This window comes from Podarcis gaigeae (assembly GCF_964106915.1).
Source record: "Podarcis gaigeae genome assembly, chromosome: 16".
NCBI lineage: Eukaryota > Metazoa > Chordata > Lepidosauria > Squamata > Lacertidae > Podarcis > Podarcis gaigeae.
This window is the reverse complement of record NC_139693.1, coordinates 27,268,088-27,283,191: the sequence shown is the minus strand read 5'-3', so window position 1 is coordinate 27,283,191 and position 15,104 is coordinate 27,268,088. Positions and strand designations below refer to the sequence as shown.

General features: G+C 47.5%; 2 protein-coding genes across 4 annotated transcripts in view; one reads left to right on the top strand and one right to left on the bottom strand.

The window, feature by feature from the left end:
• Window positions 1–1,593, top strand: part of GGT5 (gamma-glutamyltransferase 5) — a 31,248-nt gene extending 29,655 nt beyond the window's left edge. For both annotated transcript variants that reach the window (XM_083717350.1, XM_083717351.1), the window contains exon 12: window positions 472–1,593. In XM_083717350.1, coding sequence (XP_083573476.1) covers window positions 472–618 — 147 coding nt within the window. In that variant the 3' untranslated portion in view covers window positions 619–1,593. The remainder of the gene's footprint in view (window positions 1–471) is intronic.
• Window positions 1,594–2,582: 989 nt separating this feature from the next.
• Window positions 2,583–15,104, bottom strand: part of GGT1 (gamma-glutamyltransferase 1) — a 36,940-nt gene continuing 24,418 nt past the window's right edge. For both annotated transcript variants that reach the window (XM_083717331.1, XM_083717330.1), the window contains exons 6-13: window positions 12,717–12,874; window positions 12,178–12,327; window positions 10,706–10,842; window positions 9,431–9,615; window positions 6,228–6,355; window positions 5,844–5,956; window positions 5,094–5,207; window positions 2,583–3,668 (exon numbers count right to left, since the gene is read on the bottom strand). In XM_083717331.1, the coding sequence (XP_083573457.1) occupies window positions 3,525–3,668; window positions 5,094–5,207; window positions 5,844–5,956; window positions 6,228–6,355; window positions 9,431–9,615; window positions 10,706–10,842; window positions 12,178–12,327; window positions 12,717–12,874 (1,129 nt within the window). In that variant the 3' untranslated portion in view covers window positions 2,583–3,524. The remainder of the gene's footprint in view (window positions 3,669–5,093; window positions 5,208–5,843; window positions 5,957–6,227; window positions 6,356–9,430; window positions 9,616–10,705; window positions 10,843–12,177; window positions 12,328–12,716; window positions 12,875–15,104) is intronic.

Here is a 15,104-nt window from a genome sequence, read left to right as displayed (position 1 = left end):
TTTTGACTCCACAGAGTGGGAAGTGACAGGATGTTTGTGTTACTGTGTTCCGTGAAGTGTTACGATTGTCCTTTGCTCTATCTCTTTGCTATCTGATGCTAGAGAGAGAGGGAGTCATGTTGCAGTGCCCCATGTGTGTTTATATATAAACAAAGTAGATTAGCCAAAATGCTGAGTTGCTTAGGTCTGTCACGCAAGCTGCAAAGACTCTGCAGATCCCTAAGTGTGCTGGTGTCTGTTGGCATCGGTCGCTGTGATGTTCGGGCTGAAGAAAGCTTTTGAAGCTCCCAAATGATTGACCAGGAGGGAGAGAACATGCCAGTTGGGCATGTGTCTCTGCCAGGGTCCTACTTGAGTGTAGGACGAGCTCCTGACAGACAGACCACTAATTCGGCTTTGCCTAAGGAAGCTTCCTATGTTCAGAGTGATGCCTGTATTTCCTCTACCCTCCTCCTCTTCTTTTCCTTGCAGAGTGTTGAGGCGGCACTGAAGCAAAAGGGCCACGCGGTGAAGACGATACAATGGACCCTGAACGTGGTGCAAGCTGTTTCTAAGGACGGCCCCTGCCTCTTCCCCTACTCAGATCTAAGGAAAAATGGCCAAGCCTCTGGCTATTAGTAGCCCAGTGGCTATTTAGCCTGAGGCGAAGCCAGAGGGACTGGAGGACCCATCTGCCTGCCTGCCTGCCCCTCTGCACTCTCTCAGAGCAGCTGCTACAGCTTTGCAGCCATTTCTGGGTCTGAAAAAAACACGAACTTGTTGCAGCTGGATCCCCCCATCACATATTTCTTTTTCTCAGAGAGAGAGAGAGACAGACAGACAGACAGAGAGTGAGATGTGTTTACAAGAGCAATGCTATACTGTGGAAGAACTGAGCCAAAAACCAGCCCTTGCTTTTGCTGCAGCCTGAGAGTGCAGGACGGGCCTTGGCCTCTCTCACCAGCTCCTAGCACCTTCTGTCCAGGCTATGCGTCGAGATCCAAAGAAGATGGGCAGCCTCGCAGGGAAGAGAAGCCTGCATGAGTGTGTGGCAGACAAGAAAAAACCATTTGCCAGCATTTGCCGCTCTGTGAAAGATCTGGGTTGTGGTGGCAGCAGCAGCAGCTGGTGGCAAAGGACCTGCCTGAGGATATTTTCTGCAAGCAGGCAGGCAGTGAGTCTCCTCCCTGGATAATGCGATGGTTCTGGCTCCTCAGAGAAGGAGCCAGCCTGCAGATTTCATGATGCCGGAGGCTGCAAAGTGCTGGGGACGAAGCTTGCCTCATCGGCCCACAGCCAGAAAATGAAAAACGCCTCTTTGACCCTTTGGCAGCAAACCCCCAAGAGCGGACACTTGGTAGACTCTTTCCCTGCGTGGGATCACAAGTGCTCTGTGTGAAGAGAGAGCTGCTCGATGCAACAGGTAGTGCAGGCAAGATCAGCAGCTCCAAATTGTGTTTGTGTTTAGGGGTGTGTGTGCAGAGGGCATTGTTGATGCCAAGCCAGGAGCTTCATTCAGCAAAAGGACAGCTGCGCAGGATTTGTGTTTTCTTCTTCATGAAAGTTTGACGTGCAGAGTTCTATATTTTTTAATAAATGAATTGTCTCCTTTTATATATAGTCCAAATCTCTGGGTTCCTCGCTCAAGCTCTTACCTGCCCCTCCCCCAATTTTACCACCCCCACATCCAGACTTACTGTGGATCCAAGAGGGACTGGAGTGGGAGGGCACCCTCCTCACTTGGGTTCAATTTTGCTGTTTCTGAAACTGCTCCCAATTAAGGTTTTCACCCACTTCTCCCCTAGTCATCCACATCACTTCCGCGTCCTGCAACCTGATCTCGCAAACACTGTGCCTTATGTGCGGCCACCTTATCTGGCCTCCTTGACCTTGGGCTGATCGGATGGACGCTTTCTAGCAACATTGAGTCTGTTAACTCTCTCTCTCTCCCAGTTCTTCCTCTCCTAACTGTTCACCCCCCCAGTTCTTCCCAACTTCTGTCTTCTGAACTATGTCCCTCTGCCAACCACTGCTCCAAATCTATACTATCCCACTGCTCCTGGGAAGATTCAGGATCCTAATTAGGAGCAGGGGGAGGGAGAGGCTCCCACAATTCCTCCTCAGGGCCAAACAGTCCGTGACAAGGATGGAGAGAGGGGCGTTTCTCAAACTGGGGGGGGGGGGCATCACAGGCCATTTCTTCTGGCTTTGATGCATACACCTTCCGATACAGCAAAATATGTACAAAAACATTTGGGGGAGGCCACCATTAACTGTGAGCCACCACAGGTGTAGTGAGGCCATTCTTTCTTCAGGCGTTAAACTGAGACCCGGCTAACCTTAAAAGCTTTCACCATCTTTACACAAACCTTCTTCATTATTAAAGTCAAAAAATAGTTTTCAGCTGAGTTGCCCACAGTGTTCCAGCTCTCTAGTTGACAGTCCCAGTCCCACTAAAATCAAAAACCTTCTTCACAATGCTCTTGGCTTTGATGGGCCTCTTTAAGTTTTCCCAAATGAAACAGCTGCTGCTGTTTCTGCAGTCTTATTTTTTTATAGAACAGTAGAAGGAGAACAGACGCTTGGGACTAAAGAAAAGAAAATTCCAAGTAAAATATTCATTTTTATTGTTAGAAGTTTGGCCAAAGACAGCTTGTCATCCTCCTCCAGATGACTTTGCAAGGAGGCAGGATCTAATCCTTTGGCATTGTCAACAACCCCAGATATTCCCACTGGGAAAAAATCCACATATAAAGGCATTTTGGTCTGAAAGCTGTAACCGTCCAACACTAAGAACAAAACAACATTTTACTAAATGTGGTGGACTAAGATTATACCTGAGAACCAGTTAAATTTTTTTTAATTACCCTAATTTTTAAAAACCCCTGATGTTTGGCAGAGTGTTTACTTTCTGGACCAGCAGCAAAAGATTCTCTCCACTTCTGTTAATGCCTTTCAGTTTCTGAACGCATCAAAATCCACCACAGTCCAACGACCGCTCAGTCAACTCAGGCAGACCAGTTTAAATGCTGTTTTTTGGAAGATGTGAGACACTGCAGCTGAGGTGACTGTTCTCATCGCAATCCTTTCCCCCCTTTGTTCCTAAGTTAATCAGGAAGACCCTCAAATCCATCCTATTTATTTGGTGACAATAACTGACAGGCCAGAAAAGAGTTTCATTGTGGTGATGAGAATGAGGAAGAAGATCTCCCTCGCTGCCTCTCATAGATCTTTCCTCAAGTGAACCATTTCAGACCAGGGCAATTTTCAGAACATCATCCTCATGCAAGCAGGCCCTTTCATGGTGGCTTTCTCCATTCGTCATAACCAATATCTGAATTTTCTCTAATGCCATGATGACTCGGGCAGTATAGATCAATGGTTCGAGGTACTTCCTGGTTTCTGAAACATCTCAGAGGTATGGGATTTGCTGCTGAAGTGTGATCCACCACAGCACAGTACAGGTGGACTTGTTTCAGTGGGTCGCCAGAAGAAACTGATCGATCTGCAATTATGTCCGTGATCCATCCAAACTTGGAGCCAGTTTAGTATCCTGCAGGGACTCCCCCCTTCCGAGAGTCTGAGGCAGCCGACCAGCCTTCTTCTGTCCACAGGATGGCCTGGACCACAGCTCCCCTGCTGGTCCTCTGAATCTCGTGTCCTCTCTTCTTCAATCCATCTTCTATTTCCTGGACACAGAAAGCAGATAAATACACTCACCAAGAATCTGATTTGACTCCTCTCCACCTTCCCCGCCCAGCGGCCCTCTCTGTTGCCGGCAGTGGCTGAGCCTTGCCTTCCTCAAGATGGCAGCCTCCAGATGTTCTGGACTACAACTCGGAATCACAAGGCCATGCTGGCCAGCAGGGGATGATGGGAGTTGTAGTCAGAAACACCTGAAGGGCACCAGCTTGTGGAATGCAAGGCTAGCAGGTGCCTCTGTGGTCAGAGAGCCCTTACTCTCATCCTAGGTGTGCAAGAGGATCTCCCTCAGCTCCTGTCAAGAGGGTCTCAAGTGGGGTGGGGGGGCAGGGGTGAGGGGTGGTCTGCTTCGGACCTTGGAAAGCGCCAGCCAGGCAGTGCTGGGCTGGCACTTTTTGACTTCTGTGCAATGCACATACGTCATTTATTTATTCAACAATCTATAATGTAATTCAATATATTTTGTATAATAATAATGCTAATAATTTATATATTTAATCAACAAAAACCTCTAAGTGGTTCACATATAAAGCTCTTGACACTTGAGGTGTATGTTTTTAGGCCCTTCCTTGTTTTTATGGTTGCAAGTTGTTTTAAATTGTTTTAAATATTGTCTGCTTTAGGACCTTATAGTGAAGAGCAGATAATAATAATAATAATAATAATAATAATAATAATAATAATACACAATAAAATATTAATTAAAATATCAATAAAATCAGACTATATATATTGCTGATTTTATTTTGATACCTTTTCTGTCAATACGTTTTTGACACAAAATGTATCAAAATAAAACCAGCAATATAGATATAGATGCATAGTAAAATTGTATATTTGTGCATGTGAAATAGCCTCCTCCCCTGCACCCATCTTCCTGGGCATCTGGTAAAGGTAGAGTGCCTTGGCCTATGGAGGTTCCATGGCCTCTCGAAAAAACCTAGAATCATCTAAGATGGTGGCCACCTCCAGATCTATACTGTTCATTCACTGTGCATGGTGTGAGCAAATGCACGCCGGTAAATGGGCAGGCCAGAATTGGGGCGTCGAATGGCAACCTTTACCTCCTACCTTAAACCTGCAACTACACTGCTATAGTCTGTGAATTTTCTTAAAGTGAGCAATATCTGGTCAGCCCTGAAAGCAGAAGAAGGAAAGGGCCGTCGTAGCTGCTTCATGGTGGAGCAGCTGCTTTGAATGCAGAAGGTTCCAATTTCAATCTGCCGTTGCAGCATCTCCAGGTAAGGGCTGAGACTATCTCCTGTCTGAAACCGGTGCTGCCTATCAGTGTGGACAGTCCTGAGCTGGATGAACCCCAATGGTTGGACTGAATGGCCCAAGGCAGCTCCCTGAGTAGACCTGATGTTCTCAGTTCTTCATTCCCACCCTTCCCCTCTTCGAGGCAGACCAACCTGCTCCGCCTCATTCTCCAGGACAGTGAGGGAAGGGAAGAGCTGGTTATGAATGCGAGGCTCCTCCACCGCCTGCTTAATGCTGTAACCGAACCAGAGGGAGCGGAGAATGGTCTGGATGAGGAGAAAAACAAGGCACCCCGTGTAGAGCACAAAGACACGCAAACGCACAACCGTTCCTAGAATGTGGACTCAAAGCAGCTCTCTGCCCTGTGTGGGAGACCCTCCCCTCATCCACCTCCACAACACGCCCAGCAAAGGCACTTCAAGATGGCCCCAACCAGGCCGACCAGGCTATTTCCTTTCCCACCCTCCATTTTGTTTTACTCCAAAGAGCTCAAAATGGCGCACCACCTTCTCCCTTGAGGGGGAATGGCCCCCAAGCCACTCAGAGAACTTCATGGCCAGCTGGGGGCTGGAACTGGGACCTCACCAACTCCTAGCCTGACATCCTAATTACACTGGCTCTACTCTAAGGCAATCAAGCCTTCCCAGAGCCCTCCCAAAGAGCTAGAAGAAGAGGTGATTATAATTGCTAATGCCTTGCACCATCATGAGAGACATGACCCCACCACCACCCCATGTCTCAATCCCCTTGGCTTCCAGACTAGGCCTCTTCTTCCTCTCATCCATAGTTCTGGGGGAGCAGGGTCTCCTCTGCTGCAGGCCTTGTGGCTGCAATGGACCGTCCAGGGTCCTCCCCTTGCTCCTAAACCTGTTTGGCTTCTCCTCAGCCCACCAACAACCTACCATTGCTGTTGCTGTGGTGATCTTTGTTCCTCCAGAAGCACCGACCACCATCCGGACCTTGTTCTCCTTATCCATTAGGATAGATGGACACATGGAAGAAAAAGGACGCTTCCCTGTCAAGGAGGAGAGCAGTTAGATGGGCATTCCCAGGCCTCGGCCTTGCTAAAAAGCCCGCTTACCCACCAGACCTTAGCAGGAAATCCAGAGGTGGAGGAGACTCGGGGCTGGTGTGGGCCAGAGGGGGTTCGCAGTGTCCTTCGGCCAAGGAAGAGGGGAGGCAGAGAAGAAGTGGCCTGCCCTTTGGGCAGGACCACCAGCCAAGCTCTTGCCTAGAGAGTTGGCCAGAATGCAAAGCCCCCAAGAGAGACACCCAAGAGGCCTTACCTGGGGCGATGAAGTTTGCCACAGACGGGTGGACCCCAAAGCCGTTGACGATGTGTGGGGAGCTGAAGTCATCCATCTCGTCATTGAACAGGATGCCGCTCACCGGAGAAAGGACGTCTGAGCCAAAGCTGAGCCGGACAAGAAAGACAACGTCAGGTCCACTGGTGGTGGAAGCAGGAAACATGGGCTCCAGAAAGAGAGCTGCCTCAGACACAAGCTTGTGGCCAAGGGGAACCTAAAGAGACACATGTGGTCTAAACCACTGAGCCTCTTGGGCTTGCCGATCAGAAGTTTGACGGTTCGAATCTGTGCGACGGGGTGAGCTCCTGTTGCCCTGCCGCAGCTTTTGCCACCCTAGCAGTTCAAAAGCATGCCAGTACAAGTAGTTAAATAGGTACCACTGTGGCGGGAAGGTAAACAGCGTTTCCATGTGCTCTGGTTTCCGTCACAGTGCTCTGTTGCACCAGAAGTGGTTTAGTCCTGCTGGCCACATGACCCAGAAAGCTCTCTGTGGACAAACGCTGGCTCCCTTGGCCCAAAAGCGATATGAGTGCCACAACCTAATAGTCGCCTGTGACTGGACTTAACTGCCCAGGGGTCCTTTTTACCTTACCAGCATCACCACCTCACACACAGCAGTTTGGGTCACCTGTGCACAAAATGTGTGCTTCTGTACAGGGCTGCCGTCAGAGATCTTCTAAAGGTTGTATAGTTACTTAGCTCCTTAGCTTGGGGGGGGGGTGTCACATAACTCCATGACCAATGAAAATTGGGACAGCCTACCATACCCTCCAACATTTCTCTGATTAAAATAGGGATGGCCTAAGGGAAAGCTGGACATTCTGGGATTAAACCAGAAACCAGAATGGCTTCGGTAAATCTGGGACTGTTCCTGGAAAATAGAGACACTTTGAGAGTCTGTAAACATTTGTCCTTTCCAGCATCTCTAAGATAAACTATTCCTTCTTTTTCTTCTTCTTTACATCACTGGATGCTTCCTGTTTTGTGCGCTACAAACATTCCTCCTGCATGGAAAAAGATTGGATGCTTAAAAAAAGAGGCTCCTGTGTGCACCTGCAAACACTCAAGAGCCCGTGATAAGTTTTATAAAATGAACAGATGAAGTGCCTCTGTCCTTGGAAGCAGGTTTTCAGAGAGGGGAGAGAAACTTGGCTTTGATCCGAGTACCTAGAGGGTCTGATTCTTCAGGAAAGTACAAATAGTTTGTGTTTGTTAGGTTGGGTTTGCTCGACCGCCAATATAATCCAGTGCTGACACCATGTGGAAAATGTTCCATCTGCAACTGCTGTTGGTGAAAGATGTAACGGGCAAGATTTTCCTCCAAAACCATAGAATCGTAGAATTGTAACAGTCGGAAAGGGTGGGACCCAAAGGGTCTTCTGGTTCCAGTAAGAGGATCAGTTCTCCTCCTCACTGCTACTGACCCAAAGAGAGCTCCTACGTCTTTGACAATTCTGTGAATTCTTCAAGGTGAAGTATTTTCTCCCAGACATGAAGCTGCAGTCAGTGCCGGATTTATGTATAACCTAAACAAGCTATAGCTTAGGGTCCCACTCTCTTGGGAGCCCCCAAAAAATTAAAGGGGAAAAAATTGGATGTACATTTCCAAAATATAAGATAAAAAACAAATAAAATAAAACCGACATGCAGCAACAGTGTTTTGTGTTGTGTATGGACCTATTAGGTACATAAATTACCATGTAGCATATATTCAACACAAAAAAAGCAGCAATTGGTTGTTGACAAAGGACAGCTGGACGTATAAAGGGCCCCATTACCTTCAGTAGCTTAGGGCCTCATCAAACCTAAATCCGGCCCTGGCTGCAGTGACAGCCAATTCTAGCCTAAAGGACAACTTTTTGCTGAGGGGAAAAAAACCTTATCCAGGTCAATATAGGGCCAGTCTCCATACTGTATCATTGTCTAAGGCACATCTCAGATTGAGGTTTTTCTGGATAATGTGGATCAACTAGATCAGGGGTTTCCAGGAGTCCACAACCTTCATTCAAGTTGTCTGTGGATTTGTGGATGAAGGCAGGACATGGCCCTGAATCCATTGCACTAAATATTTATATTGATTTTTTTAACAGTGTTTTAATTGCTTCTCTTACTGTATTACGCGGAATACAACAAAATACACTGTACGAGAAATAAAAGAAGCAATTAAGGTGCCATTTTAAATTGTGCAGTATCTAGGACAACACATTGTTTTTAAACAGAGGTTGAAACAAAGGTTTGGTGGCCCATCTGCTAGAGAATCTTTAGCTGTCATTCGTAGATGACTCTTCCAACTCTACAATTCTATGATTCTATTATTACAATAGCAGGCAGAAAAATCATCATGCGGTCCGCCTAGGCCCTCAGCAATGCTAAGTGGTTTTGGGGGATTGGGGGGAATTTGGGATCCATTGATTTAGATCTAGGTAAAGGTAAATTACCTATTTACCCTGACAATTAGGTCCAGTCGTGACCAACTCTGGGGTTGCAGCGCTCATCTTGCTTTATTGGCCAAGGGAGCTGGCGTACAGCTTCTGGGTCATGTGGCCAGCATGACTAAGCTGCTTCTGGCAAACCAAAGCAGCGCACGGAAACGCCGTTTACCTTCCCACTGGAGTGGTACCTATTTATCTACTTGCACTTTGACGTGCTTTCGAACTGCTAGGTTGGCAGGAGCAGGGACTGAGCAACGGGAGCTCACCCCGTCGCGGGGATTCGAACCGCTGACCTTCTGATCAGCAAGTCCTAGGCTCTGTGGTTTAACCCACAGCGCCACCCATGTCCCTTCATGATTTAGATCTGGTTCAGTCCATATCCAGACATAAAAAAGCTTTGTTCCCCTTGGATCCTGTGGTGAGGGTCTGTCCGTACCCTGGGAAATCCATCAATGGGTGGGGAAAGACTGTCATAGAATCACAGAATTGTAGAGTTGGAAGGGACCTTGAGAATCATCTAGTCTGACCCCCTTGCAATGCAGGAATACACAGCTGTCCCATACAGGAATCGAACATGCAACCTTGGCATCATCAGCACTGTGGTCTACCCAGCTGAACTATCCAGGCTCCTCTGAATTAATTCTTCCCCCACAGCCCGTTTCAGCAGAAGCCAATTCTCCACTGCAAGTTCCCATCCCAGCCACCATTGGCAGAGTCCCCTACATGGGAAGCAACGCTCAGAGTGCCTACTATTGGTTGATGGTGCTGGTGGCAGCCACAGCGCTCCCGTCTGCGGACACCACAGAGAGATGGGATGTCCCAGAGTCATCCGGAGTGTAATATTCTGGCTCGTAGTAGCTGACTTCATGGGTCTCATCTGTGATTTTGGCCCACAGCTTCTTTGAAAAGTGCTCCGAGGTTATGTTTTCGATGATCTGGACAGAAGGAGAGAAAGCAAAGGCAGTGGCGGTTATCGCCATGTCGGGACCTGACTTGGCAGTGTGGGATATTTAAAATGCAGTCAAACCAACCATTCATGTTTTGCTAGATGGGCACATGATAGGAGCTGAAGCTCGCAGAGTTTTCCTGTAAGTTCGCTGGAGAGAACTCTGTGAGAGACACTCCCACTGTGCCTCCCTGACATGGGCAGGGCATATCTTTATTTTCTCCTACCTGTCTGGGCACAGACGCTCTTTCCATCTTTCCCCACCATGCCAGCAATGTGAGAATGCCCACTGAGTCAGAGCTCCAAACTCAGACCACGTTTTAAGCTAGACCAGAGGTCAGCAAACTTTTTCAGCAGGGGGCCGGTCCACTGTCCCTCGGACCTTGTGGGGGGCCGGACTATAATTTTTGGGGAAATGAACAAATTCCTATGCCCCACAAATAACCCAGAGATGCATTTTAAATAAAAACACACATTCTACTCATGTAAAAACACCAGGCAGGCCCAACAAATAACCCAGAGATACATTTTAAATGAAAGGACACATTCTACTCATGTAAAAACACGCTGATTCCTGGACCATCCACGGACTGGATTTAGAAGGCAATTGGGCCGGATCCGGCCCCCGAGCCTTAGTTTGCCTACGCATGAGCTAGACGTAAGTATGTCTTTGTAATCAAATAACCGCTTTAAGCCCGCCTGAACAAAGCTGCTGTGCCAGTTACTTTTCAGCAAGTATTCTGAGTGCGTAAATGTGTGTGTTTTTTAACAAGACTTGTTTGTGTGGTTATTGTTCTAAGGGTGAAGAAAGAGGGAAATAACAGGAGAATCCAGTCTGCCTCAAAGCAGCCTGTATTGGCTGAAACTAGCCTATCTAAGCTTTCTGTTTTAAGTTGTAAAGGGATGGCACACTGCTGAACTCACAAACGTGAGGAAGGAAGGTTAACAGCTCATAAATATATCCTATCCTAGCTTCAATTCACATCCCAACAGGCAAAACAATTGAAAGCTGGCCCTCTGTCACTGAGCTAAATAAGCCCTTTTATTCCTCGGATATTACAGAACAGCGATGGACGTACCCCGGCAATGTTGACAAACGCAGGGTCCCCCAGTAAAGTCCTCTTGGCGTAAGCAAAGCGGAAGGCCTCAATGATGCGGTGGTAAGTCAAGACCTTTTTCTCCAGAGTCTCCACGTCGCTGCGGGCGAAATTAAATTCTGCCAGAGAGAAGCGAAATTTGGGATTCAGACAGGTGAGCAGAGCCCCTGCCACAGCTGAAGCTGGCAAGGGCACAATTTGAGCCAAACTGGGAGTGTTGGTGTTATGTACTGAAGTTTTCACCCTGGGCCAGCAGGGGGATACTGTAGATAGTTATGCAAATAAGGGATCGAAAGTGACGTTCAGTGATTGGATAGTTTTAGAAAATTGTTACAGTTACGTTGTACTGGAGCCCCATATAAGCAGGCTGGCTGAACCCTTCAGTTCAGTTCTGTTCTGGCCTGTGAATAAACAAGAGCTGTTTGAAGAATCGCTGTGTCGTCTGATATGTTCACCCACAACCTAACAGTTGGGGTGTTGGGGAGAGAGTCCTTGCGGGAGGGGGCATGGCAGCCAGTCAGCATATCCTCACTTGGCCATGTGTAGTTCGCTGGGCAACCTTGGGCAAACCTAGCTGTCAGGGGACTGCCATCGAAACAGGGGAGAGAGGCAGGGGGGCAGTTACAATACAGAGAGCCTCCGAAACTCCTGAGGAGCAGTTCCTCTTCCAGTGGTGGGAAAAGCCATACCTCCAGTGGAGAAGAGAGGGAAGGGGCCAGCCAAGCGAGGAAAAGGCTTGAGGATGCTGATGAGAGCCCCAGCACCTCACCTCACCCGGCTGACCAGGAGGGACGCACGTCACTTCTGTCACCCAGCTTGCGCAGAGGGGTGAAACGCAAGGAGGGGAGGAGGAGGTTTAGGGTGCCAAAGTTCTTATGTTGGGGGAGAAGTCGGAAGGGGCCACTCCCGGATTCTGCAAGTGACTGAGACGGACATGAACTTTGTAGATCTGCGCTGTAAATAGTTTGCACAATAAAACTGTTATGTACTGAAGTTCTCACCCTGGGCCAGCAGGGGGATACTGTAGATAGTTATGCAAATAAAGGATCGAAAGTGATGTTCAGTGATTGGATAGTTTTAGAAAATTGTTACAGTTACGTTGTACTGGAACTCTATATAAGCAGGCTGACTGAACCCTTCAGTTCAGTTCTGTTCTGGCCTGTGAATAAACAAGAGCTGTTGGAAGAATCGCTGTGTCGTCTGATATGTTCACCCACAACTTAACAAAAACCTGTAAAAGACAGGTTGGAGTCCTGCCTGGTGACTCACGAGCAACCACCATCAGCATCTGACACTAGCCTACCTCGCAGGGTTGTTGAGGAGATTAATTTGAGATGGGGTGGGTGGGAGAACCATGTATGCCACCTTCAGCTCCTTGGGGAGGAAAGGTGGGATATAAATACAAGAAACAAGTAGCCATTTTTAAGCCTCTCGTGCCTAAAGAGAAAGCTTACCTTTCATGATGTTGAGCGCCAGGGCCAGCACAGCACCACTAAAGGGGGCATTGGGTGCAAACATGGTGAGTTCTCCTATGTGGACCTTTAAAGGATTTTCATCTAGAATCGGCGTGTAGTCTCTCAAGTCGTCCAGAGTGATGTTCCCTCCTGGAAGAGAAGATGCGGACAGGGGTCCCAATTGAATAAAATATTTGGGGGACCCAGCCAGATAAGCCCCGCCCCACATAATTGACAACTGGACATGGGGCACGCATGCCATTTGAACGGCAATGCCCATCAACTTTTGGGTGGGGCAAAGGAATCTCAGACCCAAGGAGTTGGCTCCTGTGATCTGGACTGAACCAGAGCTCCCAGGATGCCTTGGCATGGATTTTAAAGGCTACACCCCTGCCATGGGTGGCAAAAACAATCAGTGTGTATAAAGGAGAGGTGGCTAGTCCATAAGATTGCCAAGCTGCCAGTGAGCTTTTCATGGGGTTTAGAAATGGCAGTGGACCCTTCCTATATAAGCCCTCTGCCACATCCAGATTTCTCACCTGCTGCTGCGATGTCGGCTATAATTTGCTGAGCTAAGCTCCCGGTATAAAATGCATCTGGACCCTCCTCGGCTAAGATCTCGTAGGTGCGGGCCAAGTTGGGGAGGGTGAGAATCTCATTCTCCTGGAGAACTTTCCCGTCTTTGCAGAAGACCGCACTGGTGGGGGAGAGGGAGAGGAAAGACAAGGAGAATTGGCTACATAGTGGTCTTGTAGCATAGCTGTCAAGCGTCCCTTATTTGGCGGAACAGTCCCTTATCCCAGCTCCATGTCCCCCTGCTGTCCCTTATTGATGATGTCCCTTAAATAAGCTACTGAAGGTAATTGGGCCCTTTCTATGTCCAGCTGTCCTTTGTCAACAACAAATTGTTGCTGTTTTTTTGTGTTGAATATATGCTATATGGTAATTTATGGACCTAATAGGTATCTAAAGCCATTTGCACGCCACAAAATATGTATTTTATCAAAGTAATTGTTGATCCCTTATTTTGGCTGCTGATCCCTTATTTTCGAGGCTGCTGGTCCCTTATTTTCAAATCTGTAAGTTGACAGCTATGTCTTGCAGTAAGGTTAAAGCTTACTGAGAAATGATATATAATGAATTGAAAAGGATGTTCAAAATAACTTTTATAAAAAAAACAAAAAAACCAGAAGCTTTTCTTTTGGGAATTATAGGGACAGAACTACCTAAATTGTATAGAAATTTATTTATGTATGCGACTACAGCAGCAAGAATGTTACTTGCCCAAAAGTGGAAAGAAGCAGAAGTCGCAGGAAAGGAAGAAAGGATACAAAAAATTACAGAATATGCAAAAATGGTGAAACTTACCGGAAGAATAAGAAATCAAGGTAACAAAACTTTTTAATAAAAGAATGGAAATGGTTTATTGAGTATTTACAGATAAATTGTAAACAGATAAAAACATTAGCAGGATTATTTGTAATAACCTACAGTTTTATAAGAGTATATTTTACAGTAGATAATTAAATGAGCAAGTTAAATGAACTTGGATATGCAGATGATATTACAAAATAAATGTGAGGAAGCGCAGAAAGAGGGGGAAGGAAGACAAATTTTGAAATGTTAAATGGATTGTAAAATGAATGAAATGTATAAATAAAAACCTTTTTTTAAAAAGGAGAGTTGGCCACATGGGTGCTTGGGTGCTAGCTCACATGGCAGCACTATAACCTCCTAGATCAGCGTTTCTCAAACCTGGGTCTCCAGATGTCTTTGGACTACAATTCCCATCATCCCTGGCTAGCGGGACCATGGTCAGGGATGATGGGAATTGTAGTCCAAAACCAGCTAGAGACTCAGGTTTGGGGAACCCTGTCAATGGAAGCATGTTGAGGCAGAAGACAGCACCGTGGGTCACCTTCCAGGGTCTACAGTGGATGGGGAGACTTGCAGGACATCCTCCCCCAGCCTGGCAGCCTTCAGATGTTTTGAACTAAAACTTCCATCCGCCCCAACCAGGGCAGCCATATTATGCTGGGACTGATGGGACTTGTAGTCCAAAATATTTGGAATGCATCAGACTGGGTAAGGCTGGTGTACCTTCACCCTTTCTTCAATGTGGATACTGAACACCTGAAGAGGGCCCAACTCTGCACATGTTCAGGTGAACTCTGCACGTTGACTTGGGAGTAGGTGGGGTGAGCAATGGCACCACTTGTTGATCTGCCTGAGGCAGCAAAATGTCTGGTCAGTCAGACTTCCATAGAAAGGCCTTTGAGCCTAAAATATGAGACATGCTTTGTTGAGAGGCTACATCTCTTCAAGGGTTGTTTTCTGTGGGGTTTATTAAATTGGAATGAACAACTCTGATGACCTAAATGAGAACAGAGTGAGCTGGCAGCCTGTGGAGCAGATCTGGCCCCTAAAGCCAATTCATCAGGCACTTGGCAGCCGTGCCAAATTCTAGCCAAGGTACGGCCAAAAGGTTTGCCAACAGTTTGGTGGCCTCCTTTGGCTCTGATCTCCCTGTGAGGGAGCCAACCCCATCACCGCTCCCTCAGTTGAGCTCCCACTGCACTTTTGACCTCCCTGTGCCACAGAGTCATAGCTGTCAACCGTCCCTTATTTGGTGGGAAAGTCCCTTATCCCAGTGCTGTGTCCCGCTGCTGTCCCTTATTGATGATGTTCCTTAAATTTCCCGGGTTTCAAAGGAAGCAGCTCCTCTCCCTCCCTCCCTGCCGGCCAGGGAGGAGGGAGGCTCCAAATGTGATGCTTGGCTGCGTTGTTCACCCAATAAGGAGTCTAAGAACGACTGGGGGGTGGAGCTTGCATGCCTATTGCCGATCAAATCAGCCACGTTGCCTGGGGACTCACCTTTGCTCAGCGCTTCCCAGCAGAGAGGTGACAGTGGTTCTCCTTGCTGCATC